Source organism: Geotrypetes seraphini, chromosome 4, assembly GCF_902459505.1.
Source record: "Geotrypetes seraphini chromosome 4, aGeoSer1.1, whole genome shotgun sequence".
NCBI lineage: Eukaryota > Metazoa > Chordata > Amphibia > Gymnophiona > Dermophiidae > Geotrypetes > Geotrypetes seraphini.
In genome coordinates this window covers 196960613-196976650 of record NC_047087.1, presented here as the reverse complement: position 1 = coordinate 196976650, position 16038 = coordinate 196960613, and the positions used below count along the sequence as shown (strand labels likewise).

Here is a 16038-nt window from a genome sequence, read left to right as displayed (position 1 = left end):
CATATATCTAGATTTCCAAAAAGCCTTTGACAAGGTGCCCCATGAACGTCTACTCCAGAAACTGAAGAACCATGGGGTGGAAGGAGACATACATAGATGGATCAGAAACTGGTTGGAGGGTAGAAAACAAAGGGTAGGAGTGAAGGGTCACTACTCCGACTGGAGGAGGGTCACGAGTGGTGTCCCGCAGGGCTCGGTGCTCGGGCCGCTGCTATTTAATATCTTCATAAATGATCTAGAAACAGGAACGAAGTGCGAGATAATAAAATTTGCGGATGACACCAAACTATTTAATGGAGCTCGGACTACAGAGGACTGCGAAAAGTTGCAAAGGGACTTGAACAAATTAGAAGAATGGGCGGCGAAATGGCAGATGAAGTTCAACATTGAAAAATGTAAAGTATTACATGTGGGGAGCAGAAACTCGAGGTACAACTATACAATGGGAGGGATGTTATTGAATAAGAGTACCCAGGAAAGGGACTTGGGGTAATGGTGGACATGACAATGAAGCCGTCGGCACAGTGTGCAGCGGCCGCTAAGAGAGCGAATAGAATGCTTGGTATAATCAAAAAGGGTATTACAGCCAGAACGAAAGAAGTTATCCTGCCGTTGTATCGGGCGATGGTGCGCCCGCATTTGGAGTACTGCGTCCAATATTGGTCGCCGTATCTTAAAAAGGATATGGCGTTAGTCGAGAGGGTTCAAAGGAGAGCAACACGTCTGATAATAGGTATGGAAAACCTGTCATATTCTGAGAGATTGGAGAAGCTGGGTCTCTTTTCCCTGGAGAAGAGGAGACAGAGGGGATATGATAGAGACTTACAAGATCATGAAGGGCATAGAGAGAGTAGAGAGGGACAGATTCTTCGAACTTTCGAAGAGGGCATTCGGAAAAGTTGAAAGGGGACAGATTCAAAACAAATGCTAGGAAGTTCTTCTTTACCCAACGTGTGGTGGACACCTGGAATGCGCTTCCAGAGGACGTTATAAGGCAGAGTACGGTACTGGGGTTCAAGAAAGGATTGGACAAATTCCTACTGGAAATGGGGATAGAGGGGTATAGATAGAAGATTACTGCACAGGTCCTGGACCTGTTGGGCCGCCGCGTGAGCGGACTGCTGGGCACGATGGACCTCGGGTCTGACCCAGCAGAGGCATTTCTTATGTTCTTATGTTCTTATCTCATCTGTAGGACCGACAATTTTATTTTGATCTGAAAGTTGATGGGTGAATAATGAAGACCTTTAAGGACAGAAGCAAATCTGCCTCTGTACCTTCAACCAGAGGTAACATGACTTACAGCATTCTGAACCAATGTACCAATGGTAAAACATGGGTACATGTAGATTTAATTGTTTAGTGACTTGCCCAGAGTCACAAGGAGTGGCATGGGGATTAAACCTACAACCTCAGGGTGCTGAGACAGGGGTTCTAACCACTGATAATGCACATAAAATTGTTTTAACATATAGTAAATCATAGGTTAATATATGTTAAATCAATTAGTATACAATAAATTTTTTAAGGTGTGCTAGTGAACTGAATGCATGCAAAGAAATGTATATCCCTAGTGAAAATAATTACCAAAATCACTTTATTACATAATTTATTTTGTCCTTCTCTAACTTTCGAAGGAAAAACCAAACATAGGGGAAATGTTGTTCATACATTGCTTGCAAAGATCCGGTGTAGCAAGGCATCCCATGTGTTTGTGGGTAATTAGATTAGATCTGATTATAATGTATTGGTTCTGCTGGGGCACCATAATGTATTTGTACAATGATGGAAATTTAAAAAACAAACAATTGGGGGTAATTTGCTGCCACACAAAGCTTCTTTATTGGCTAGAAAATGAATCCTTGTACTGTGGCGTCAAGCTGAGGTGCCCGCTGTTACTATGTGGAGAAATGAACTGTTCACCTTATTAAAATTTGAATATTTGGATGTACATAGGGGGTGGCCCTGGTCCCTGGCAGAAATTTAGGAGAACCTGGGTCTGTCCCATCGAGCTAGAAGGTGAAGGTGGGTGTTTGAAATGGGGGGGGGGGTGTCTTTTGGGTAGGAGGTTTGGGGTCCTTTAGGTCTCCGTGAAGGATCAATAGTGTTGTACGCTGTTGTATTTTGTATTGCTGTTCAGTTTGGTGTGTATGCTTGCACTATGAAAACATTTTCAATAAAAACTTTAAACAGAAAAAAACAAACAAAACCCAACATGCTGGAGAGATCATTTTCCAGAGGAGCCAGCTTTTCAAGATGATTCAAGATGCTAGGCTCAGTACAAATTACCCTGGAGGTTGCTTAATACTGGGGTGCTCAAGCACTCACAGCAGCTATAGAGCTGGTATTTACTATGGAGTTGGTAGTGAAAAGGGTTTAACTGGGCTCCTGTCCATTTCTAATCTTTTAAATAAATCAAATTATTAGTTTTTAATCTCTAACAGCCTCTTTTACAAAGCTGCGTGGCAACGGCCCCAAAGCCCTTTAAATCTCTATGAGCTTCGGGGCGCAGAGTAGCCGCTAGCGCAGCTTTGTAAAAGAGGCTGTAAATGTACTTGTGTTCAATATACTGAATTGGATTAAGACTAATGCATGCAAATGCTGTGTGGCCTTAACACACATGCATTAACGGTGTCTCCTATTTTGGATGCTATAAAAGGAACTCATGTATTTATTGTATTGTATTACGTTTTGTATTTTTTTTTCTTTATTTTAGCTGTTATTGCAAACCATTTTAAGAGTCCCTTTTGCAAATCTTAAAACATTTCTTTTCAGAGATGCTTTTGAGATCTATACTTAATTTTTTGTTCAAAAAAACTCAGACAACAGGCCTTACATCAAAGACTCCCTTTTTACCTTTTGTTTTTTCCTCCCCTTTCTTTTATTTTAAGCAATGTATCCTCACTATTTGCCCATGTATGTCATGTTGCGTCTGTATTGTAATTGTTTATGCGTTCCCTTTATGTTATATATATATTTTTTTTATTTTAAACTTTTTAACACTTTGCATTAATTGGAAACCGCTTTGATTATAAAAGCAGTATATCAAGACTTAAATAAACTTAAAACTTGTATTGAGTCTCGGTTTGGCAACTGCGATGCAGCCCATGGGAACTGAATGGGCTGTGTTGCATTCGCTGCACCGAAATCGCTACCACAGCTTTGTAAAAGGGGCTCTAAAACGTGTGTGAAGGGCAGTATATCCAGTGGCATAGTGAGGGTGAGAGGTGCCCAGGTGGGTTGCGCCCCTCCCCACCCTCTTCTCCACCTTCCCCACCCACATCCGCTCCTTCCCCATCCCCTCCTTCCATGCGCACACCCCTTTCTTTCCCCCATACCTCTGTAGCGTTCCCGGCATGAGCAGCAAACCGACCTACTGCTTGCACCAGCTTTGGCTCTTCCTTTGATGTCACTTCCGAGGTGTGGGTCCAGGAAGTGATGTCAGAGGAACAGCTGATGCTGGTGCGAGGAGCAGGTTGGAGTTGCTGCTTGCACTGCGAACATCAAAGAGGTACAAGGGAAGGGAAGTAGCACGCATGTGTGGTAATGGGTGGGGTGGGGAAGGAGCTGGGGGGGCAGAGAGGAGGGCCTGTGCTGGCGCCCCCACCAAGATAGCGCTCAGGGCAGACCGCCCCTCCGCCTCTCCCTTACTAAGCCGCTGAGTATATCATGTTTTTCCCCTGCCCTACTCTTCTATCTGCATATTGTAGTTCTCCCCCCTTACTTCACTATCTTGTCTATTGTCAATAATTATAAATACCTCTGTTCTACCCCTAATTAGATTATACGCTGCTTAGAAGGCATTATCCAATAGGTGGATTAGAAATCTTAAATAAATTTGAAAACTTGAAATCAAATCAATGGGAGTTAACAAGAACTGATGATAAATATATTAGGCCTGACTTCACATAAATTTATGCCGCACAACTCATTATTATTTAAATAAAGTTAACTCAAACTGGGCGTAAGCTATATAATTTGTATGAAATTGTCAGTATATAACACAAAAATATTATTTATTTAAAATATTTATCAACCACCTATTTCTAAGTGGCATTACAAAAATTACATACATAAAATGAAACATACAAGACTTATACAAATATCTTGAATTACAAATGAGTAATTACATCTTAAAACCAAGATTTCATAAATCCTCACAGTACCATGTATCTTGAAACCAGCATTAAACAACATATCCTTTATTGAAATGCTTCTAGAAATAGTTTTAAGTGTGTGTGTGGGGGGGGGGGGGGGTTTGAACTTATGAATATCGGATAGCGCCCTCAGTGGTCCAGTTAATTTGTTCCTCAGGGTTACTCCCATGATGGAGATAGCAGAAGTTCTTGTGTTCTCATAGTGCATTTTTGAGAAGTCTGGTGTAGATCCATCCTTACATTTGCAAAACCACTTTAGCATTCATGTCTGTATTCACTTTCCCTGTTTGGACACAAAGGCCTACACAAGCTGACTACGACCCCTACCCAGCCAAAGAACCCCAGGTTGACTGAACTTCACTTTCTTCTATCTCCAGTCTACTCTATTGGTGACTGTCCCAAAGCTGAAGTGAGCAAGAGAAGGCATTCTTGCCTTTTATTTATTCATATACTGTAAAATGGCAGCAGTTGACCTCATGAGTAGAAGACTGAAAGACAAGAGGCAAAAGTGCTTTCTTCTTCCCTTTCAAGTTCTGGACAGCTTACCAGTAGCATCTTCTGGGGATCCTTGCCCGGGAGGAAGAAAAGGAGTTCTGGCCTTTTATCAACACCGGGTAGATGGGAAGATTGATGTGAGAGTGCCATGTTTTTTTTTGTCTCAGTTAGAGCGGAAGAATGTAGTCATGATTACAGTTCTCAGGCCTCGCATTAGCTCCTCAAAGGCTAATACTAATGTGCTACTGGTTACAATAATACATTGAAAACCAAAAAAAACTCTGTGGAGTGACGATGTTCCTAAATGGACTTTATTTGAAAGTGTCAAAGTTCCATAGGTACACTGAAATCATCCACATAAAATAAATTCATCCACATAAAAATAAATTCATCCACATAAAAATAGATTATCCATATAAAAGCCTTAAAGGTCCTAGTCCGCTAGGGATACAGGACCCAACACAGTCCGCATTTCGACAATAAGTCTTCTTCAGGGGTCCCTGGGGGTCCTATAAAGGTGAATACATGGGAAACAATTGTGTGGTGAGCCAGAAGTGATACATTGATATTATCTCATGCGTATCACCAGCTTTCACATACTTTAGTAACAGGGGCCCTAAAATCTACCCATAAAAGAGGGAGTCCATATGCAGTAGTTACACTGCACTGTTTACAAAATACATGGTCATGCCAATTATGCCACCTGGTACCATGAAATATGAGAAATCATGTGTCCTGGGCTGACTGAATCCGGAGGAGTTTCCAACCTTGTCAGGCACCCCAGCAGCCACCACCTGGCATTTGCTGCCTTCGGGAGGAGGAGTCCTCTCTCCAGCGATTTAAATCTTGGTGAGCCGTGGTTGTAAGAGGGCTGACTGAACCCGGAGGATTTCCAACCTTGTTGGGCACCCCTGCAGCCACCACCCGGCATTTGCTGCCTTCGGGAGGAGGGGTCCTCTCTCCAGCGATTTAAATCTTGGTGAGCCGCGAACGCGGCCTGCGGTTGCGGGCCCACGGTAATGTGTCCGAAGGAGCAGGACATGCCCCTTTTGAGCCCCTTCGGAGCTGTGAGGAGTGAGGAGCAGAAAGAAGTTAGGAGATAATTATGGGCAAAAGGAAGGCAAAGATTGTTTCCTCTTCTATTTCAACTGTTACTGGTCCAATGGATCACCATCTTTGCATGATATCTGGGTCACCTCTTGAAGGTAAGAATGTCTCTCAAACTCGATCTGCCTCTCTATCCTCGGGCGAACCCATGCCTCCACCTCAACCTGCTTTAATTTCTTTGGAGAAGGACAACTCCGTCCTTAGTACAGGATTGGACTCCACTTCTCCACAATTAAAAGAGCTGGACTCTAAAAGCTTACTAATGGAAAAACAAACTTTCTTGGTATCTCCTGTTTCAATGCCCTCAGAGCCTATTTACAGGCCTGAGGTGGGAGATAAAACTATTACATTCCAAGATGTCTGGACAGTAGTGAACAGAATAGAGAATTCATTACAGGGCACTGTTGTTAAGCTGTGTCAATTTTCCAATTAAATTACAACTAAGGTAGCCGAACAAGAAACCCAATTGGCCTTAGTGGAAAATAAAGTGAATAAATTGTAAGCATCTGTTTCTGTGCTTCAGTCCTGCGCCACATCTAGCATGAAGGGCAGCACTGCATTACACTTACAGATGGAGAAAATGGAAAATGCTATGAGATCTAGGAACCTCAGAATTTTGAATTTTCCTATGTCTCATTACCTTTCCCCATTGGAATTATTAAAAATGTATTTGAAAGATGTACTTTGTTATACTTTGATAGAAGGTTTTCACCTGATAATCTTTATTATATACCCAGTGGGTTTAAAAAATTATCAGAAGAGGGGGAATACATCAATTAGTATCACCTGACAGTTTAAATATTTCCCAATTCTTAGAGTCATCTAAAGACTATATAGCCAAAAGGGCAACATTGTTGGTTAAGTTTAGTACTGAAATAGAAAAACAAGCTATTCTGAAACTATATTTTGCTAATAAAAATGCACTGTTTTGTGGGCAACAGCTATATATATTTCCAGATGTCTCTAAACAGACACAGTAGGGGAGGAAACAGTTCTTACAACTTAAGATTCGTGTCTTGGCTGTGGGAGCTTTATTTTTTCTGAAGTTTCCATGTAAATGTTTGGTGACTTATCAGAATAACAAGTATGTTTTTGTTGATCCAGCTCAATTAGAAATATTTCTTCAAGATAAACCTAAATTAGATATAGTACCTGTAACTAATGATGAGGTTGAGAATGAGTGAGCTATGTAAAATATACTTTTGCATGACATGAGAAGTTTATGATATTTATGATTTACCTATTTTCTTATTAATTGTGGGACTCCTTCAGGAGATAATCAGCCCTAATAATGTGGACTTGATATATACTTTTAAGGTTGTTATTTTTATTTTGTACCTTTTTATCTCAGGACAAGCAAGCAGCATATTCCCACACATGGGTGACGTCACCGACGGAGCCCCGCAGCGGACAGCCTCGAAAGCAAACTTGCTTGAAGATCTCGATCTTTCGAGCACTGTACCGCACATGCACGCGTGCCTTCCCGCCCGAACTAGGGGGCACATCTCCTGAGAGGATCCTCAGTTCGTTTAATTCCGCGGAGACAAGAAGACACGTTTTTCTACATCTCTGCAGCATTGCCTTCTCTTCACCGCGGCTGTTTCTTTTCTTTCAGTTAAGTTCGGTCGCTGTGCTCTCCTATTTCTTTTTCGTTTTCTTTTCTTAAAAAAAAAAAAAATAATAATAATAAAAAAGTTTCAATTGTTTCTTTGATTTCGTGTCTGGCCGGTGAGCCTTGGGCCTAGGCCCATTTGCTCTTTTCGTTCGACACGGACTTTATTTTTTCCATGTCCCAGCCTCTTACCGGGTTCAAACGTTGTCGCCAGTGTAATCTTGTGATTTCGGTCACCGATCCCCACTGCCGCTGTCTACAGTGCCTGGGTCCCACTCATTCCCCAGAAGATTGTCACCGTTGTTTCACTCTTACTCCATGGGCTTTTCGACGCCGGTACGCTCAATTTTTTCAACTTTTCGGAGACATGGAGCAACCTTTGGATTCTGCTTCGACCTCGGCGGCTGCCCCGGTCTCGAAGGCTTCGACTCCAACGACATCGACGACTACGGTCTCGAAGGCTTCGACCCAGGCTCCGGCTGGAGCTTCGGTCTCGAAGGCCTCGACCTTACCTGCTTCGGTTCCCTCGAAGACGGTGCCATCTGCGAAGTCTTCTATGGGGGGTAAGTCTCCGGGTTCTCTTTCAGGTACCGTACCCAAGAAGCCACCAGATTCCTCTGCACGTCCATCTTCCAAGCGTACCTCCAAGATAAGGGAATACTCACCTTCGAGGTCGCCCTCTTTGGAGCGTACTGCTGCACCTACGAGGTCAGAATCTTCTGTCTCGATGCCGATGCTGGAGGACATGCTGAAATCTATACTCACCACTCAGATTTCCTCCTTAGTGGCTCAATTGGTCCCATCCTCGACCTTGCCTCGGACTGATCAGCCTGTCACACAACCAGAGCTTCCAGTATCTCGAGGCTGATCCAGGACACCGAAGAAAATTTCTTCGTCTGATTCTTCTCCAGACTCGCCTCCTCCGAAGCACCGGTCGAAGCATTCGAGACCTATTGCTCCCAAGCTTCGGAGGGAGTCTTCGGCATTGGATACCGAGACTTCTCTGCCTCATTCTTCGAAGCAGAAGCACAGATCTCGACACCATCGCGGATCGACTCGAAGTCCTTCTCAACCGAAGACTCCACCATCGAAGCCACCCTGTCGAGACAGTTCACCACAGACCTCGACTCATTCTGTACCACGTACACCTGGTACTTCTCCATCCAGGAGCCTGAAGAGAAAACATTCTCTTACTCCACCTCACAGTGCAGCTTCTTCTGTGACTCTACGTCTAGACTCAGAACCACTTTCACCATATTCTAGAGAGGCTTCTCCCTCATACTCAGCTCTTCCTAAATCTCGCAGTGTATCTCCTGAGGAAGCGTCTGATTCCAAATCCATTTCTTTTGCCAAATTTATTTTTGATATGGGACAAGCTCTCAAACTGGATCTTCATTCAGATTCTAAATATACTCCTGAATATTTAGCAGATATGGAGCTTCCTCATCCACCGAAAGAGTCCCTCAGATTACCTATGACTCCTGTTCTGAAACAAACCTTTGTTCGTAATATGGAGACTCCTTATTCCATCACTGCCATTCCATCTAAATTGGAATCCCGTTATCGAACAGTTCCATGTAAAGGTTATGAAAAGTCTCAACTATCTCATCAATCCCTGGTAGTAGAATCCTCTTTAAAGAAAGCACATCCTTCCAAAATCTATGCTTCAGTTCCTCCAGGTAGAGAAGGTCGTACCATGGATAAGTTTAGTCACCGTTTATACCAAAACTCTATGATGGCAAATAGAGTTCTTAATTACAGCTACATCTTTACGTCCTACTTCAACCATTTTCTGAAGATTTTACCATCTTTTTACCCGGATATCTCTACCACTCGTCTTTCAGAATTTAAACTCATCCTTAAGACTCTTTCTCAATTATGACTCTTCATGTTACAAGCCTCATATGATGCATTTGAACTCTCGTCTCGAGTATCGGCCTTTGCTGTAGCCATGCGTCGTTTAGCATGGTTACGTATTGTGGACATGGATCCCAACCTTCAAGATAGATTGGCAAATCTACCTTGTCAGGGAAATGAATTATTTGATGACTCTATTGAGGCAGCTACCAAGCGTCTTTCAGAACATGAACGCTCTTTTGCTTCCCTCATTTGACCAAAACCTAAACCTGCACCAACTAGAGGTTTCAAACAGACTCCACGTCGTTATCCTCAGAAAACGACTCCTGCTTTTTCAAGACCTCCTCCTCGTCGTCCTCCTCAACAACAGCGACAACAAAAATCTCAGACTCCTGCTGCCACCAAGCCTGCTCAGTCTTTTTGACAATCTCGACATGAGCATTCAAATTTCTCTGTTTCCAAATTCTCCCCTCCCCATAGGGGGTCGCCTTTCCACATTTTATCACCAGTGGGAGCTCATTACATCAGATCTCTGGGTGCTTACCATCCTACGAGAGGGATACTCTCTTCGGCTCCTTCAGGTGCCTCCAGATTGCCATCCAAGAGAGTGTCCTTCCAATCAGTCGCATCTTCCCCTTCTTCTCCAAGAAGCTCGAGCTCTGCTTCTCCTACGAGCTGTGGAGGAAGTTCCTCTTTCCCAAAGGAACTTGGGATTCTACTCCCGTTATTTTCTAGTTCCCAAAAAGACGGGGGATTTGCGACCGATCCTGGATCTCAGAGCTCTCAACAAATATCTAGTCAAAGAGAAATTTCGAATGCTCACACTGCCAACTTTATATTCCTTAATGGACCAAGGGGATTGGATGTGTTCCCTCGATCTCAAAGAGGCGTATACTCATATCCCTATTCATCCAGCATTTCGCAAGTACCTCAGATTCCAAGTAGGAAGCCTTCATCTGCAGTACCGAGTTCTCCCCTTCGGATTGGCTTCTTCTCCCAGGGTTTTCACAAAATGTCTCGTGGTCGTGGCTGCAGCTCTTCGCAACCAGGGTCTCCAAGTATTTCCATACCTAGACGGCTGGCTCATCAAGGCTCCCTCTTTTTCAGGGGTTATTGCAGCGACCCAACAGATATTCTTTTTCTACAAAGTTTGGGATTTCACATCAACTTTCCCAAATCTCAGTTGACTCCTTCTCAGTCTCTCCAATTCATAGGAGCAACTCTGGACACTATCAATCTGAGAGCATACCTTCCACAACCACGTCAGGCCGCCCTGCTTCAGATTTCTCAACAACTCTTCCAACTTTCAACTGTTCCAGCACGAAAGATGATGGTTCTGCTCGGTCACATGGCTTCTACAGTTCATGTGATTCCTTTTGCCAGACTTCACCTTCGTATTCCTCAATGGACACTGGCATCTCAATGGCAGCAATCAGTGGATCCACCAACTCGACTGATTTCCATAACTCCTTCATTGCGGAAGTCTCTCCATTGGTGGATGCTCTCTTTAAATCTTTCCAGAGGCTTGCTGTTCCACCCTCTTCCTCATCAGAAAGTCCTCACAACCGACTCATCAATGTACGCATGGGGAGCTCATGTGGACGGTCTTCGCACTCAGGGTCTCTGGACTCAAGCAGACCGTCGGTGTCATATCAATCTATTGGAACTCAGAGCGATATTCTATGCTCTCAAAGCTTTTCAACATCTCCTTCACGACATGGTGATTCTTGTACGTACCGACAACCAGGTAGCCATGTATTATATCAACAAACAGGGAGGGACGGGCTCTCACTCCCTCTGTCAAGAAGCTCTGAAATTGTGGCATTGGGCAATTCTTCCCAACATCTTCCTCAGAGCTGTTTATATTCAGGATCAACACAATTATTTGGCGGACAAATTGAGTCGTCTTCTACAGCCTCACGAATGAACACTCAATTCTCCTACTCTTCGCCAAATCTTTGCCCGTTGGGGAACTCCACAGATAGATCTGTTTGCGTCACCTCTCAACTTCAAACTGCCTCAATTTTGCTCCCGCATCTATGCCCCTCAACGTCTCGAAGCGGATGCGTTTATACTGGACTGGAGGAATCAGTTCCTTTATGCTTTTCCTCTGTTTCCTCTGATTCTCAAGACTCTAGTCAAACTGAAGTCAGAACATGCCACCATGATTCTGATAGCTCCTCGGTGGCCCAGACAACCTTGGTTCTCCCTTCTACTTCAACTCAGCATCAGGGAGCCTCTTCTTCTACCAGTATTTCCCTCTCTACTCACGCAGAGTCAAGGATCCTTGCTTCATCCCAATCTGCAGTCTCTACATTTAACAGCTTGGTACCTTTCTGCATAACAGACTTTTCTCAATTATCTCCGTCTGTTCAAGATATCTTACTTGCTTCCATAAAACCATCAACTAGACAATGTTATGGCCAGAAGTGGACTAGATTCTCTGCTTGGTGTTCTACACGTCACTTGCCACCCAGATCTTCCTCCTTGACATCCGTTCTGGACTACTTACTTCATTTATCACAATCTGGACTTCAAACTACATCTATTCGAGTCCATCTTTGTGCTATAGCTGCTTTTCATCAGCCTTTGGATGGAAAACCCCTTTCTGCACATCCTATCGTTTCTCGCTTTATGAAAGGACTTCTCAATCTCCATCCACCGCTTAAACCACCTCCAGTGGTTTGGGATCTCAATGTTGTTTTAGCTCAACTTATGAAACCTCCTTTTGAACCGCTTGACAAAGCCCACCTCAAGTATCTCACTTGGAAAGCTGTGTTTTTGATTGCTCTCACTTCTGCTCGAAGAGTCAGTGAGCTACAAGCTTTAGTTGCAGATTCACCCTTCACAGTTTTTCACCATGACAAGATGGTCCTCTGTACTCATCCTAAATTCTTACCTAAAGTTGTTTCAGAATTTCACATCAATCAGTCTATTGTTCTACCTGTGTTTTTTCCAAAGCCTCATTCTCATCCTGGAGAAGCTGCTCTTCATACCTTGGACTGTAAACGTGCTTTGGCTTTCTACCTCCAACGCACTCAACTTCACAGAACATCTCCTCAACTTTTCATCTCATTTGATCCAAACAAGTTGGGACGTCCTATATCAAAACGCACAATCTCCAACTGGATGGCTGCTTGTATTTCTTTCTGCTACACTCAGGCTGGTCTTCCTCTGCAAGGTCGAGTGACGGGCCACAAAGTTAGAGCTATGGCGGCATCTGTAGCTTTCCTTCGATCAACTCCTATTGAGGAAATCTGCAAAGCTGCCACTTGGTCCTCGGTTCATACTTTCACCTCTCATTATTGTCTGGATTCCTTATCCAGGAGGGATGGCTACTTTGGCCAATCTGTTTTGCAAAATCTTTTTTTGTAAATTGCCAACTTCCCTCCATCCCTTTTTACTTAGCTTGGAGGTCACCCATGTGTGGGAATATGCTGCCTGCTTGTCCTGGGATAAAGCACAGTTACTTACCGTAACAGTTGTTATCCAGGGACAGCAGGCAGATATTCCCACAACCCTCCCACCTCCCCTGGTTGGCTTCTTTGCTAGGTATCTGAACTGAGGATCCTCTCAGGAGATGCGCCCCCTAGTTCGGGCGGGAAGGCATGCGCGCATGCGCGGTACAGTGCTCGAAAGATCGAGATCTTCAAGCAAGTTTGCTTTCGAGGCTGTCCGCTGCGGGGCTCCGTCGGTGACGTCACCCATGTGTGGGAATATCTGCCTGCTGTCCCTGGATAACAACTGTTACGGTAAGTAACTGTGCTTTTTGTAATTACCTGAAGTTGTTATATGTTGTAATAACTGAATAAACTGAATAAAAAAAAAAAAAAGAAATCGTTTGTCCCAGTTTTCTACATAGATAACATTGTTTTCCGTTAACTGATACATTGTTGTTGCCCAATTGGTTTGGTTTATTTATTTATATCCCACCCTTACCCAGGGCGGGTTACAAACTTACATACAAAAATACAAAATTACGTACAAAAATACATACAAGATCGACAATAAATACACCCACAAAACAGAGCGAAAGACACAAACAATAAAATGCATAGGCGAAGTTTGCTGTAAGGAGGTCTCAGCTTATGATGCAGTATGAGGAGAGAACCTCTAGAATTCTAATTTTCCTCCTTCATTTCTTCTATGTGCCCAGGCAACCACAACTGCGTATGTGACTATCCTGGATGAAAATGACAGTGCCCCAGTTTTCCAGCAACAGTTGTACGAAATCACCTTAGACGAGGGCTCTGTCACAGTGAATGGCACCATTGTCACCGTCACAGCAATTGATCAGGATGAAGGCCCAAACAGCACCATAGCATATGCCATCACTGGCGGCAACATAATTCGTACCTTTCATATAGACAACAAGACGGTAAGGCTTACTGATGCTTGATTTATAGAAACATAGAGCTGTTTACCTATCTGGTCTGCCCATCCATAACAAGGTGGTGGTATATATGCAGTGGTGGGGGGGGGGCAAGAAGGGGGCAGTCCGCCCTGGGCACCATCTTCTTTGGGGTGCTGGCACCCCTTCTCTTCTCTGCTCCCCCTTCCCTTCTCCCCGTACCTTTTAAACTTTTGAGCAGCACAAGCAGCCTCCAACTTGCTGCCCGCGTCGGCTTCGGCGATCGCTCTGATGCCACTTCTGGGACACGTGCCTAGGAAGTGATGTCAAATAGAGCACCAAAGCCGACGCGGGCAGTAAGCTGGTGGCTGCTCGTGCTGAAGTTAAAAAGGTGCGTGGAAGGAGTGCGCCCGGCGGGGAAGGGCGCCACTGCCCCGGGTGCCGCTCATCCTTGCTATGCCACTGTATATATGGTACCAAACATTAAGTGCTACCTCTGTTCTGAATTTCCAGCATGAAAAAAAGCATTCTTTTGGCTGCAAAGCACAGAAATGGGGCAGAGATGGCAGATCTGCATGAAAACATACGTGCCCATGTATAGAATACTGCCTAAGTTTTCCTGTGTGGAGAAATAAGCTGTCTACCTTATCAGATACAGTACTGGCAGAGTTTAAATGTCTTGCCCATAATTACAAGAAAGAGCAGCAGCAGAATTTGAACCCGACTTACTTAGTTGCCAGGTGCTCTAATCTCCACTCATAGAACAGAGGCTGTGTATGCAAATATATCTTATGAATATTCATTACATACATTTAGAAGAAGAGAACTAATACATATATGCACACACCATTAATAATTTATTAATCAACCTTACTTTTTTTCATAAATATTACAGATATATTGAATATACCACCCTCTTACTTATAACAAACACCTGTTTCAACAGACAACCCAGGCAAATGCCCTTGTTGCCCCGAAAACCTGGATAATCAGTTCCACATTGTCCAGTGTTTTATTTAAAATGTCCTTGCCAAACTGGTGCTTCATGGATTAAACTCCTGCTTTCATGATAGATCTTGTTCTCTCTTGAATAACAACTGACAAAATGTTCAAGCCAGCCCAACACAAGCTTGCGTTTCGCCACACAGGCGTCCTCAGGAGCTGAAGCCACTTCAGGTTTTCACTGTATTTTCCTCTCTATAATCACGTTTGTTAATCTTACAGCAACTGCAGCTTAAGCTCAAAAACCACGTCTCCCCTCTGGAAGGAATATTTATTAGGGATAGCTTGAAAACCTGACTGGTTTGCTACAGTCCAGTATTGCCATCAGTCCCCTCTGCTCTACAGCTATGGGCCTTGGATAGCAGGAGAGAACTGTTGATTGTATCCTTCAGTTGCAAGATAGTGACTGGCCTACATAGCTGCTTTAAATTCCTAGTAATGAAACTGCCAAAATGTTTAAATAGATGTAGTGAAAGGGATCAGATTGCCTGGTATCCTTGAGTGAAGGCTACTGTCATCTTGGCCTCGGGCCTTCACTTATTTCATGGCAGATGCTGGGGCTGAGCAATGCTCAAACCAAACTGGAGATACAGGAAAAAGGAGAAAGTTGTCAGACTAAAACAAGTAACATTTTGTTTACCTGTCCCTGTCCATAAAATCTTGTCATTACCAGGGCAGGATTAACCAATAGACCAAGTAGGCACGTGCCTAGGGCATTAACATTGTTTTTACCAAATGGTGATGGGCCCCTCCTGCATCGATCGGCAATGCGCCCCCCCCCCCCCCAAATCGGTAACGTGGCCCCACCATCGACGGAAAGTAAGACAAGCAAGCAACGTGGGTAAGAAAGGCAACGGGAACTGTAATTTTGCAAACGGTGCTGCTTGCTCAAAGCTTCCCTCTGACGCAGCTTCCTGTTTCCGCCTGGGCGCATGGTGGGGTGGGGCGGGGCAGGGGGCCCAGTGTACTTGTGTGCCTAGGGGCCCTCGACAAAATAATCCTGCCCTGGTCATTACAAGAGGTTCCTTGAGAGAACTTTCTCATTTCAGGCCGCCAAAATGAATACATGGCTCAGCAAAATGATGTTAGAAGCTTCCGCCTATTTAGATTTTAGAAAATTGCTAAAGACATAACTATTCGATAGGTTGGTATCTTAATGTTCTTTGCTTTTTTAACATGTCTTTCTAACTTTATTCATTTTACTCATATGTTTTGTATTTTACCTTGATGTATTTATTAGAATTGCATGTACTGCTTTCCTGCTGTGAGCTGCTTAGAACCTTCCCGGTATGGCGGCAAATAAATAAATTATTATTATTATTATCTGACACAAATTGTTCATCCTAAACTACGGTAATCATCTAAGGAAGTATGGTATATGTGTAATCCAGACTCAGGGGAACATTTTGGATCTTGCATTCTATGAGCTTGTGTACAGTAATTATTGTCATCTGAGA

The 16038-nt window shown here is 43.7% G+C and overlaps 1 protein-coding gene across 1 annotated transcript in view; it reads left to right on the top strand.

The window, feature by feature from the left end:
* The window catches only part of CDH23 (cadherin related 23), a 1673137-nt gene that overhangs the window by 1450199 nt on the left and 206900 nt on the right, over positions 1-16038 (top strand). Inside the window, exon 38 of the mRNA XM_033942780.1 lies at positions 13385-13606. Within this exon, the coding sequence (XP_033798671.1) occupies positions 13385-13606 (222 nt within the window). The remainder of the gene's footprint in view (positions 1-13384; positions 13607-16038) is intronic.